The sequence below is a fragment of the Trachinotus anak genome, unplaced genomic scaffold (assembly GCF_046630095.1).
Source record: "Trachinotus anak isolate AG129_WGS33_773 ecotype Australia unplaced genomic scaffold, CSIRO_AGI_Tana_v1 ptg000003l, whole genome shotgun sequence".
NCBI classification, from domain to species: domain Eukaryota; kingdom Metazoa; phylum Chordata; class Actinopteri; order Carangiformes; family Carangidae; genus Trachinotus; species Trachinotus anak.
In genome coordinates, this window is record NW_027273854.1 from 16,045,552 (window position 1) to 16,057,386 (window position 11,835).

General features: G+C 42.9%; 1 protein-coding gene, 1 long non-coding RNA gene and 2 other non-coding genes across 5 annotated transcripts; 1 reads left to right on the forward strand and 3 right to left on the reverse strand.

Annotated features, from left to right (window-relative positions):
* The first annotated feature begins 578 nt into the window (after positions 1-578).
* On the forward strand, positions 579-10,465 carry LOC139618295 (fas-binding factor 1 homolog). Of its 2 annotated transcripts, XM_071474118.1 has the most exons (30): positions 585-1,082; positions 1,265-1,295; positions 1,679-1,726; positions 1,862-1,907; positions 1,996-2,065; positions 2,271-2,321; positions 2,428-2,569; positions 2,696-2,779; positions 3,209-3,352; positions 3,445-3,556; positions 3,862-4,016; positions 4,099-4,192; positions 4,300-4,764; positions 4,852-4,917; positions 5,005-5,075; positions 5,868-5,920; positions 6,009-6,056; positions 6,156-6,287; positions 6,430-6,530; positions 6,714-6,920; positions 7,291-7,398; positions 7,694-7,833; positions 7,962-8,080; positions 8,203-8,325; positions 8,431-8,607; positions 8,798-8,974; positions 9,061-9,198; positions 9,276-9,366; positions 9,493-9,626; positions 10,261-10,465. In XM_071474118.1, the coding sequence occupies exons 1-30, from the start codon at positions 1,080-1,082 to the stop codon at positions 10,342-10,344; spliced, it is 3,414 nt and encodes a 1,137-aa protein (XP_071330219.1). In that variant the 5' UTR covers positions 585-1,079; the 3' UTR covers positions 10,345-10,465. The 2 variants fall into 2 exon arrangements, with proteins under 2 accessions (XP_071330220.1, XP_071330219.1); XM_071474119.1 differs by lacking the exons at positions 9,061-9,198; positions 9,276-9,366; positions 9,493-9,626; positions 10,261-10,465 and having other exon boundaries at positions 579-1,082; positions 8,782-8,941.
* Positions 10,057-11,835, reverse strand: LOC139618297 (uncharacterized). The gene is made up of 5 exons (XR_011689712.1): positions 11,676-11,835; positions 11,245-11,317; positions 11,004-11,067; positions 10,750-10,811; positions 10,057-10,580 (listed from the first exon to the last, which is right to left on the reverse strand). It is a non-coding gene; the product is annotated as an uncharacterized lncRNA (long non-coding RNA).
* Positions 10,649-10,718, reverse strand: LOC139619378 (small nucleolar RNA R38). Its single transcript, XR_011690376.1, has one exon. It is a non-coding gene; the product is annotated as a small nucleolar RNA R38 (small nucleolar RNA).
* Positions 10,889-10,962, reverse strand: LOC139619380 (small nucleolar RNA SNORD49). The gene has a single exon (XR_011690378.1). It is a non-coding gene; the product is annotated as a small nucleolar RNA SNORD49 (small nucleolar RNA).

Genomic DNA, 11,835 nt, shown 5'->3' on the forward strand with positions numbered 1-11,835 from the left:
CAGGGAAAATATATCCCATGGCATGTATGACATAATAATAAGTTTGACTGAAATGAGACATAAACACTCGCTGAATTACTACGAATCACTACTTACAAATCTCTGTTTTGACACAATGATGAACGGGTCAAAAATGTTGGCATGGATGTCTGATCCCACCTCTGAACACCTGAAAAGCCTGTTCAGTGGTAATGGAGTTTGAACACCTCAAAGAAATAATGGTATCTGCCCAATTTTGAGCAATGTGTTTACTGAAGGGTGATTAGCCTAGATATCATTGCGCTGATTAAAAGTGCAACATCAGGCTTAGACCTCACTGAATTAAACATAGGCTACAGAGGATAAATTATTCAGCTCCTCAGTTTTGTCGTAACTGATTTGCTAGCTAGTTTTCTAAGCTCTCATGCCACCTGGTGGTAAATCAGTTTGGCAGATCCCGCAAAGTAAACAACCAGGGAGAGATGTCCAAAGTCCAAAACAAGCAGCTTGATCATTTAGACTCAGTCCAAAGCGAAATACCTCTCTTCCAGAGATACGTTTCCCTAAAGGGTATGCTTTAAAAAAAACAAAAACAAAAAACTACTCTACCCACAATGCACCGCGGACTGTAAACAGGAAATTACAATTTCGCCGGTTGGTATGGTTGTGGTACTGCTGCAGTAAATCGCTCAGAAACGAGTGGTTTACCATGTCCTTTATATTTAGCTGTATTTAGTGCTAGTCATAAGTGTGCGTTACTAGACATTAGCTTAGGTATGCAGTGTGGCTGACGTGCAACCATAACTAGATGTGGTGTGTTGTGGCGGTTTGATTCATTTCACCGTTATTTAAAGTCAACTGGCCAATTTTAAAAGGCTAAACGTCGCGACTAACACAAAAAAAACAACCATATAAAAGCATGAAACGATACCGTTTTTAGTCATATTGTCTTATTATAATCGTGTAGTGTGTCGTTATGGACGCTCGCCGGTGTAGCAGAGTGGTTACCATTGGAGACAGGAGACGCCTAATCAGATTTAGTCAGCGCTAGCTAGCTAGCTAGCTATCTTCACACTCAACGTTACCAGCAGAGATTCAACATGGTGAGTCAAACTGGAGCCAGTGACCACATTTGCACGACTTATCAGAGTGAGAACCGATATTGAAAAGGTCAAACAAGAGTTTTCGATACATCGATGCACGTCGATTTGCTGTTTCTTGTGATGCACAAGGTTAATTCATTTCCATTATAAAATAACCTAATATATGTCATTGTAATTTACAGGATACAAAGCCGAAGGGCAAACCATCCAAAAGTAAGTTCCTGTAGTTTTACATGAATGCTGCACACCCCAGATTTACTCGCTGCAGCAGTTTACATCTGCATGAATTCACTTAAAACTAAGTCAAGGTTTTCTTATATAGGCAAAAATCTCAGAGGGCTTTACAGTCTGTATATGACACCTTCTGCCATTGGACGCCAGTTTATCTGGAGGATCCCTCTACCAGGATGAAGAAACAACATAGCAATATACAGAAGTAGCAGAGAAACAGAAATACCTACTACATAATAGCAATTCCACAAAGAAATAACACAGAATAACAGAATCAAAAAACACTTCAGTTGCACGTAGCAAGTATATAAAAAACAAGGCAACTTAAAGAGTATGTTAAAGTGTACTCCCTCATGGTTTCCCAGGTTCTTTTGGAGATGACGATGTGCTTGACAGCTTATTTGACAATAAAAGTAAGTGAGCACACTTCTGTAGTTTTATACCAAACACTATGCTGTTATATAATGTTATACTGTTAAACAGTATAAACCTTATTATAATGGTGTTATCATTGTGAAAGTGTCATGTGTTATATTTTCTATTACCAGAACATTCGGTAAGGGGGAGAGCATCTCGTGGTGGACCCTTGAATCGGTAAGTTGGAGTTAGAATCAGCAACATAACACCGATCTTAAATGATTACTCTTCCTCTTTACTCCCCACACCTGTTTTTCTTCTCCAGCTCCTCTGCCACTGACAACATCTTCAGTATGCTAGCGGAGGAGGTAAAGAAGGATGATGGCGACATTGAGGTACGTAGAAAGAGATATGGGAGGGGACACATAGAAACATTTATACAATCACAATCTCTTAGCATTATATTATTGCCCCACTGTTGCTGATCCCCCTGATCCTCAATTGCACCAATCACCAGAAAAAATTCCTTGTATGTGAAAACATACTTGGCAATAAAACTGATTCTGATTCTGATTGTTCTTACTTTCATTTCTGTCCAAGGACTCAGATGTCTCAGCAGCAGATCCCAATGACATACTGAAGAACATGAAGGTAGATCATTATAAACGAAGCAGAGACAAAGTTCAGTTTTGTTCTTTCTCTATGCATGGCCACAGATTCATCCACAGTGTTGTTTTTCCTGCCTATCCTCATACAGGACATGGATGATATGGATGCTGACCTTTTTGCATCAAAGAAAAAGCCCAGTTCAGCTCCTGCACAAACAAAGCCCTTTGGTAATGAAGGGACAAAGAAAGACTCTACTGCATTAGAAAATAATGGAAAACCAGTGGGAGCAGGTAATTCAGAGCAGAGTGTTCTTGCATAAATTATTTTCTCATTATTGGCTTCACATTATTACCAGCTTTGAAGTTTACATTAATAGCAGCAATCAGAGAGAGCTGTGTCTCCCCCGCTTCACTCAGATGAACCCAGCACAGGAGGGAGGAAGCCAAACTCTGCACCCTCTATGTCTACAGCACGTAACTACAAGAAGTTCACCTTCTCTGGTGAGTGAGCCTCTGTCTTGTATCCAGTCTCTGAGACCGAATTTTATATAGCTCAACAGGAGAGAAAACATGCTGCTTACTGATAGCTTTGCTTATCTCAAACTGCTGCATTAATTCAGACTCTGGTGATGATGACGAAGGTCTCGGTCAGACACCATACATTAAAGGTATTATATATGTGTTTGGCCTTTTACTTGTAGCTGAGTGTTGTCGGTGAGTAGTGTCAGTGGGTCTGAGTCTGTAAGTTTGAACAGGAGGACACAAAAATAACTATCCATACAATGTATGACCATACACCGTTAACCAAGTTATTCACTTGAGTTGCAGTGTTTTAGGCATGCCTGACATCTAATGCCCTTGTCGAACTCACTGCCTTTTCTTGAAAGGTATTTCTAACATTATGATGAAAGACTCTGATTTCCTTTGCAGATCTAGATGACCCCCTGGATGACCTACTTGGTGACCTAATTCCAGATGAAACCAAGCCTGAATCAAAAGCCAGCGTACGCCAGACCAAACATGAACAATCTGTGCAGTCTCCTTCAGCATCTCCAGGCTTTAAGAGTAAAACATGTGAGCCTGACAATTTCCAAAATTCTTAACTTTTCATTTTCATTGTAATCATCAAACACTGAATATGTGTGTGTTTATTCTTTGTTCACCAGCTAAAGCAGCAAAGACTCCAGCTGATCTCACATTTGATGATGGTAAGGATGACCTGATGGATGCACTCGGATTTGACAGTGATAAAAACAATCCCAAGAAAAAAGAATCTAGGTAGGTAACAGCTCTGTTTTCACTTTTACTGTTTCACTCTTTTTGTTATCCTTATTTATAGCACTTAAATAATAAATAATTGCTGCCTTAGTGCTTTGCGGTGCGGCTAGAAAAAAACTTTGCTCAGAGACTGATCTTGTTCTCTCTCATATAATTTGCTTCTTACAGAACATCATCTTTACTTTTACCCTCATGCTGCTTGTGTTTGCAAAGATGGCTGAGTCTCCCTGCCTTGCTTTGTATCATAACATGACATAAAGCGTACCTTGCATCTCTCCCCATTTCCTCTGCGTCTTTAATCTCAGGAGTGAACCCCCTCAGAGAGCTCGTACTAGACTGGACGAGATTTTGGAGAGTTTGACTTCACCTCGTCTTCTGGAGCGACCACCCACTGGTGAGAGGAAGGACCATCCTCTGTCTCAAGAGAAGCAGCAGCAGGAGAAGACCACCGGTGTGAAAGGTAAAAAACTTCCGTGAGCTGTGAGCAAGTACTGTTTTAAAAGAATGAAATAATGAAAGCTACTTTTGTTCACATGTAACAGAACCACTTTTAGAAGATGATCTAACATTTGGGTCCTACCAGCCCACTTTGGGATCCACACCTGAAGGGCGCCAGTCCCGCAGACAGTCTGTCAGGTGTGTGTCTAGTCAAATCTTGGGGTTTTACAGAGGACTTTTTGCCTTTTTCGCCATGGTGAACTGCACAAAATAAACACATGATACGTTTTTTTTCTTATTGTCAGATTTTCCACAGAGGATGTCAGTGCCTCTACCCCAGAAAAGAAACCAAAACCCATGACCCCCACTTCCACTCGACAACGCAACTCAGCCGACTGGTTAGGCCTCAAGACAAATGGAGATAATACATTTCTAGAGGATGAGACCAAAGAGACCAAGACTTCAACAGAGCCTCCAAAGGTTCCCTCCTCTCCCTTATTGGAGAGAAAGCCCTCTCTGACTGGTAGTCACGCCACATCTGCTGCAAAAACGGCAGCAGAGACCCCAGCCCCAACTGTTAATATCGCCAAACAAACCAAGCCAGAGGTTTCCACAATCCAGAAGGAAGAAGGAGAGGAGGAGGATGACTGGTTAGCAGGAGCACTGAGCAGGAAGAAGGCTCTGTCAGCTTCAAACTTGGAGGCAAAGAAATCCAAACAGGAAGATTCTTTAGGTCTGGGAGAAGAGGTGGATCTGGAGTCGTTTGTTAGGTACAGTGGAAGCCACACAATACAATACAGTGACAGCAGAAACGTGTTTCTCAGAACTAAATGATGATTACCTGCTTTTGTTTTCAGTAAACCAGTCACTTCACAGGCTCCCAGGAGCCAAGAGGCCACTCTTTCATCTATCAAAGAATCTAGGTAATATATTTCTTGTGTAAATCCAGTAAAGCCACGAGAGTGACTATTTTGTAATTTTTTTCCCCATTCTCCTTTTTTTTAATGCAGTAACACTTTTCTTGGACATCCCAGCCCCGCAGCTCACTCCACCCCTGTCAGAGAGGAGAGGACTGAGCAAGGTATTCACAATTCACCCAAATATCTACTTTTCACTTACATTTTATTCTAAAATTATGAATTCATTCTGTGTTTTTCAAAGTCATGTCCCTCCCAAACAACTCTACACATTTGCAATAGAGGCATTCCTCATTTTGACCCTCTTAATTTGTCGTCATTCTCACAAAATTAGCCATTCTAACAAAGTGAAGGTATCATACAGCATGCTGTGCAGTTACGAGACCCATATCTAATACCTACCTTATATCATATCATGCTCATCATCTTGAATCATGAACTCATATCCTTCTAAATCCTGTACTCCTCGTCTTGTACAGAAACCATTCCCACCTACCCCTCAACTCCGCCACAATCTCCTTCTATGTATACTGAGTGTACACCCACTGTGCAGCCTTACCTGCCCTCCACCTTCCCATCCCCCTCGCCAACTGCTAAAGTAGACCTTGGACAAACTCTTAGTTTATCTCATCCCTCAGATTACCCATCTCAGTTTACTGGTCCCTTGCCAGTCTCTGCTCCTAGCATTAGCCAGCCCCAACCCCATCCTCAGCCCCAGCTGCAGCCTCAATCCAGTATGGGATCCAGGGTGCTCAGAGGGCTCAATAAGGCCTCGGACGAAACCCCGCAACAGCTCCCATTGCCCAACCTTATGTCTACCACACTGCCTGGCACAATGGGGTGTAGGTAATCTTAGGGAAATAAAGTTTTAAATACAGTAGCATGCTTCAGTATTGCTATAATAGCCAATTTGAGCACATCTGCGTGATTGTTACTCATATCTCTTTTCTCTCCAGCAGTTTCACAGCGGAACAACATGCAAAACACACCAACTGCTGTCCAGCAACAGGTATTCATGCTTTTCTGTTATAAAGTTTTCATGATTTGGGACATCATTTAATGACGCCTTGTTAATTCCATCCATCTTTCCTGAATAGGTGACATTTTCAGCAGACAGTCTGCAGCAGCTGCTACTACAGCAGCAGGTAAGAAACTACCAAACTACTCTACTTACAGGTTTATTCAAAATATGACAACACGTTCATTACCTGTTTGTTCTTAATTTACCTACTCTCCTCTTTAAGATGATGCAGTCTCAGTTGCTGGGTCTAGGGGGTGTTGGGGATGTTGGGGTCCTGCAGAGACTCAAAGAAAAAGAGCATCAACCTGGAGATTATCAAGCTTTACAGGCTCGTATCACCCAGCTGGAGGGACTGGTATGTGAATTCTTATGTGGTGATGACACAATACTAATGAATTGCTACTGTGTAGATAGGAGGGAATAATAATCTTCTATACTGCCCCAGCTTCACTTCCATGTAGTTGCCCTGCTTGAAACTTAGATATTTAATTGTCCAGGTGAAGACCCTGCAGCTGGAGCGAGACCAGAGCCAAATGTTGCTGGAGAGTGTCCAGCAACGGCATAAACAGGATATGGAGCTCATGGAGAACACACACAAGTAACTTATTCCTAGACCACACACACACACACGTACACACACATATACAGTATATATGTAGTGCGAGTGTGGTGCATCTGTGTACGTGTTTAACATACATAATGCATATTTCCCTGCACTCTCAATAGCTTATGCCTTTGTGCATGCTTAACACACACTGTATGTATTCCTGTGGACATCCAGGGCCCGTGTGAAGCTGCTCGAGGAATCAGCATCCCAGAGGGAGGCACGAGCGCGGCAGGAATATGAAGACCTAATGGAACGCCTGGCCACAGTAACACGATCTGCTGAGCAGGAACGCTCTGAGCTGCAGGCTCAATACCAGCGCAAACTGGCCCAGGCCCAGCAGGACAGAGACCGTGAGGTGGAGAGACTCAGAGACCTCCAGAGGTAAACCTGGGATGCCTATTCTGATAGCAACAGCACTAGCAATAGGAGAACCCCCTTTACTGTATTAACAGCACATCTATTGACCAAGGTCACAATTCAGGTTCAAAAGAATTAAAACAAAAAATAGCAGTTCCATGCGGTTTATTGTGTCTGAGCACTAGGGATCTGATTCAACTGGCAGGTTTACTGAATTGTCTGGATATCTTGGCAGTTGAGCAATACCCAGAATTCCCTTTGGCCAATGTCCAAAGACCTGCTATGGGTTTTACTCAACCAAAGTATCCAGATAATGCAGTAAGCCCCAAAATGAATATATTATAACCTTAAAGTTTACCATACACTGTCATATTTGTCCAACTTTGCCATCAAGGAAATCTATTTTAGAGATGAAGAAAGACCATGAGGACCAGGTCCACAGACTGAAGAGGTTAAAGGATGAGGAGATTGATGCAGTTACAAGCGCAACATCTCAGACCAGGTAAGTCATTATCAAAGGACAGTAACAGTACCATTTAGAGTTATTTATATTTAGTATCTTTAGTATCTTCTCTGTGTTTTTTCTGTGAAACACTAGTTTCAGTGTTGATGATAAATGTAGCTGGAGCAAACAACTGCAGAATGTCTGTATTCTACTTCAACAGTCAGCCTGGAATTATACGTTCTTATTGCTAACTTTCTGTATTCGAACAAATTTTTAAGACCGACCAGCAAATCTTTGTCAAGATTTCAGAGATTTTTACTAACATCTACTTGTGATCCTGCTCTTTGTCAAGGTCTCTTACGGTGGTGATCGAGCAGATGGAGCAGTTCTCCTCCCGACTGGGAGAGCTTTCCTCTCGGGTGGAGAGCACACATGAAAACACGGCCCATGGCCTGGAGCAGGGGGCACGGCACAGAGACGAGCAGCTTCGAAGTATTGCATACACACACACACACACAGGCACACACTGTCTACAAATGGGTCAAGACACTAGCTGTCTAAGGACATGGTTGTATCAAACTGCAAGTGGGTTAAGGTCATTCTCTAAACGTACTTTTCAGTAATGCAGGACCGTCTGGCTCAGCAGCAGAAAGCCATGGCGGAGGAGAGAGCTTACCTCAAGGAAATCATTTCCAGGATGGACACTCAACTCAATGAGCAGCAGAGACAGCTTGAGAAGGTCAGGATAAAGACAGGCCTTAAGTGCAGACTATTTGCTTTGACATGGCAGTATTAGCACAAGAGAAATACCTGAAACTAAAACTGATGCTTAAGTTGCCATTTCTTCCTTGTATGCCTCAGGAGCGCTGGAAGATGACAGCAGAGCAGGCCAAGGCAGAGTCTACCCAAAGAGGTCTGGAGGAAGAGCGCCGTTCCCTTAGTGTGCAGATCAACATGGAGAGAGAGGAGCTGGAAAGAGCCAAGGTGTGTCTGACAAGCATCCACATCAGTGCAGACAGTAGAGAGGCGAGCTCTTTCCCGATTCTGTGTCTCCGCCTTACCTCTCCTCTCTGTCTCCGTCTTCATCAGAGCGCATTACTGGATGAGCAGAAGTCAGTGATGCAGCATTGTGCGGAGGAGAGGAGGAAACTGGCAGCTGAGTGGGCGCACTTCCATGCCCAGGAGAAGCAGAGGCATGAGAGGGCTGAACGAGAGGTCAGCAGTCTCTTGGAGAAGAGAGAGGGCTCCATCATCAGTCTGGCACAGGTGAGCTTCACAGTGGAGAAAAGAGAGGTGACTCATCTTTTACCTACTGCTCTATTATTTGAAAAGGCTAATAATTCAAACATAATTGCACAAGTAGACATTTGGATAAAATGTATGTACTCTCTTGCGACTCACTTAATGTTTACATCAATTAGTGTAATGGAACAGAAACAGTCTGTTTCTGTTGTAGGAACAAGCTGACTTAAAGCTTCAAACAGCAGAGGTAAAACAGAAGCAGGTGGCCGTGGCACAAGAGCGAGACACTTTGGAGAAACTAAAAGAAGAACTAGACAGAGAGAAAGAAAGAATAAGCAGCACAGCCCTGAGACTGAAAACACGAGCGCAGGAGGTGGAGGCCTTCAGCAAGGTAGATTCACACCACACAGACCTCTACAAGTAGTGGGAAAAACAATATGTAATATTTGGTTTTTGACGTCACTGTGTTGTTTGTAGCTCGCTGCAGAGAAGTATGAGGAAGGAGAACGAGCATTGCAGGAGGCAAAACGAGTCGAGGCTGAGCATGAGGCACGGCTGAGAAATATTCATATCCAAACTGAGCGGCTGAGACAGCAGGAACAACGAATCCTCCAGGTATGTGTGTCAGTTAATATGAGCTGCACAGACTGTATACACTGAGCGCATGGTAGTGAGTGCTGTTTTTGTTACAGGAGCGAATGCAGTTAAGTCATCTGCAGAAGGAGACAGAAAGGCTGAGGCAGGACCCACGCATCACCTCTTTACCACAAACCATGTTACCAGGTGGTTTAACTCTGGTTTTCAATCCTTCAACTTAAACTTAAACTGGTGTCTCATACCACTTAGCAGTTCAAACCCATTTAGTGTGGAGAACATAACAAGCTTTTGTCTTTATTATTTTATTTGTAGACTCAATGTCAGTGTTGCCGAACCCCGAGCTGCCATCAACCCTCAACATTCCCACTCCTCTTACTTCATTTGCCAACACCCAGTCTATGGCACTGCAGGCCAGTCTGGCTCTGTGGAAGTATACTGCAGAAAAGGTAAGCACTTACATTACAGCTGATGGGAACTTTTAACTGTGTTCCAAAAAAGGTAGTCAAACAATCATTTTCATTGTTGCATAAATTAGCACTCAAGACGGCAAACTGTCAAAATGCTGCTGTATTACAGAGATACAGCATATACAAAAGGAGTTAGAGACATTATACCCTGTATAGCTATCCTGGTATACCAGCTGCATGTCAGATACATTGTATCAGGCATGTAGGAGCATTATTATCATCTAGGGCTATGTTTTGCAGCATTTAGCTTGAGCTGATTTTAAATATAAGATGTCTGATCAAATGAACTCTTGCTCTGTTGGTTTTAAAACTTCAGTTTAATCCCTAAATGTTGCATCATTAAAAAGAAAAAAAAACCCATTGCAACTGCACAAAAGATGATTCCCCCGTGACATCAAATGAACACATGTAGGTTGTAACTGCATAGGTTTTATTGTAAAAGTCAAAATAGGTTATAATTACAGTGTAGTGTTGTGGCTTAAAACTACCAATCAGCTTTCCAACACACTTAAAGCCGCAACAACATGTGTCAGTAGATGCAAATGTTCAACTTTTGAAAAAAAAGTTTTGAAAATTTCCATCCCAGATAACTAGTTTTTAAATCTGTCCACAGGACCGTGAATACCTACAAGAAGAGCAGATCTTTCTAGAAAATTTAAAGAAGAAATCCTACAGATCATCTTTCAACACAGATTGACCAATGTTTGCTGGGCATTTCCAGTAGGATACATGTTAATCTTAAAATGCTGGATACTTGAATGTGCCATTATGCTTGAATTTTACACATTTTAGTTTTATTAAACATGTTTTAAACGAAAGACGATTTTCATTTTGTATACGAACAAATCTTCTGCATTTTACATTTTCCTGTGGCGTCAAGACTTGTGGATCAGTCCCAAGCTGGTTCTGAGTGCGTTTTCCCACCGACTTCGCCTGAGAGTTACAGAAAAGGAAGAATTACAATTTTGGCACCAAATGTCATTCTCATCCTATGTCTCCAGTCAAGCCTCAGGTTACCATGACTCCACATTTGAGTTCAGACAGGGATAACTTGTATCATCACTGGCTTGATGTTGATCGAGCGTCAATGTGCAACATTCACCTGGTTCATATTGTCTCAGGGCCCACGTTACTCCTTATGGTCTTGTTGTTCTGCTGCTACATCTGTATGGGGAAATTTCACATCTGGATCATTTAATGCTCAGATCATAGACACAAAACCAAAAAGGTTTGATAACATTTCTCAGAACAGCTTTTGCCATCGTCAGTTATCGCATCAGACGGCACTTCCTATGCAGCAGCTTTCATCACAGAGTCAATGGAAATTTATTTGATGATAATCAGAGAAGTACAAACCTTTTCTCCGCACCTCCTCTTCCAGCATGTAGTCAATGCAGAGTGGGACATGAGGGCCACAAAGCTGCAAGAACATGTTTCATTAGTAGTAATTCGTCTGAAGCATGTAGCTTTCCACACCTGTCTGCAGCAGGTCAGATACCATTGGCTTCCACACTTGTTATTTCAGACAGGGATAACAAACTCATCATGTGCGCTGCAGAGTCAGGAGGAGCAACACGTCACTCATGTTACACTTTACCTCGCATTACGATGAAATACGTCGCCCTTTGTTGGCGGGAACACGGGCCTCATTCCAAATCACCCCACGCTGCCTGTAAAGCGAGAACAAGTTCAGTCAGACATCAGATCTGAAGTTCATCAGGGCATCAGCCTGTGAGCCATGAGAGGCCACGTTGCTTCCCGCCACTCTCTAAACTGACACGATGCAAATCAACACGGAAACTTGATGTCGCATTACTCTTCTTATCAGTGAACTAATCTCATATTTTCTGGCTTTACCACATCACGTAACTTAATAACCGATTTCTAACCTCTGCCCAACATGCTTCCCCGCACACGTGTTCGCCCGGCTAACAGAAAGCTAACAGCTAGCCACCTAGCACCGCTCCTATGAGACCACCTCCAGACCTCACCCCCTACTGTCTCACTGACCGCTCATCAAACCTTCACCTGTCCACGGTGGGTCCACGGCAGCAGACTCCACGGCGACACGGAAATGTATCACAGGGTGTGAGAAACGCATGCTGGAGCACCGTGACCGGCACACACCGCCAAACCCTCACCGAGCTGGAGAAGACCGTAAATCTCGCGTGAAAACCTTTTTATGTAT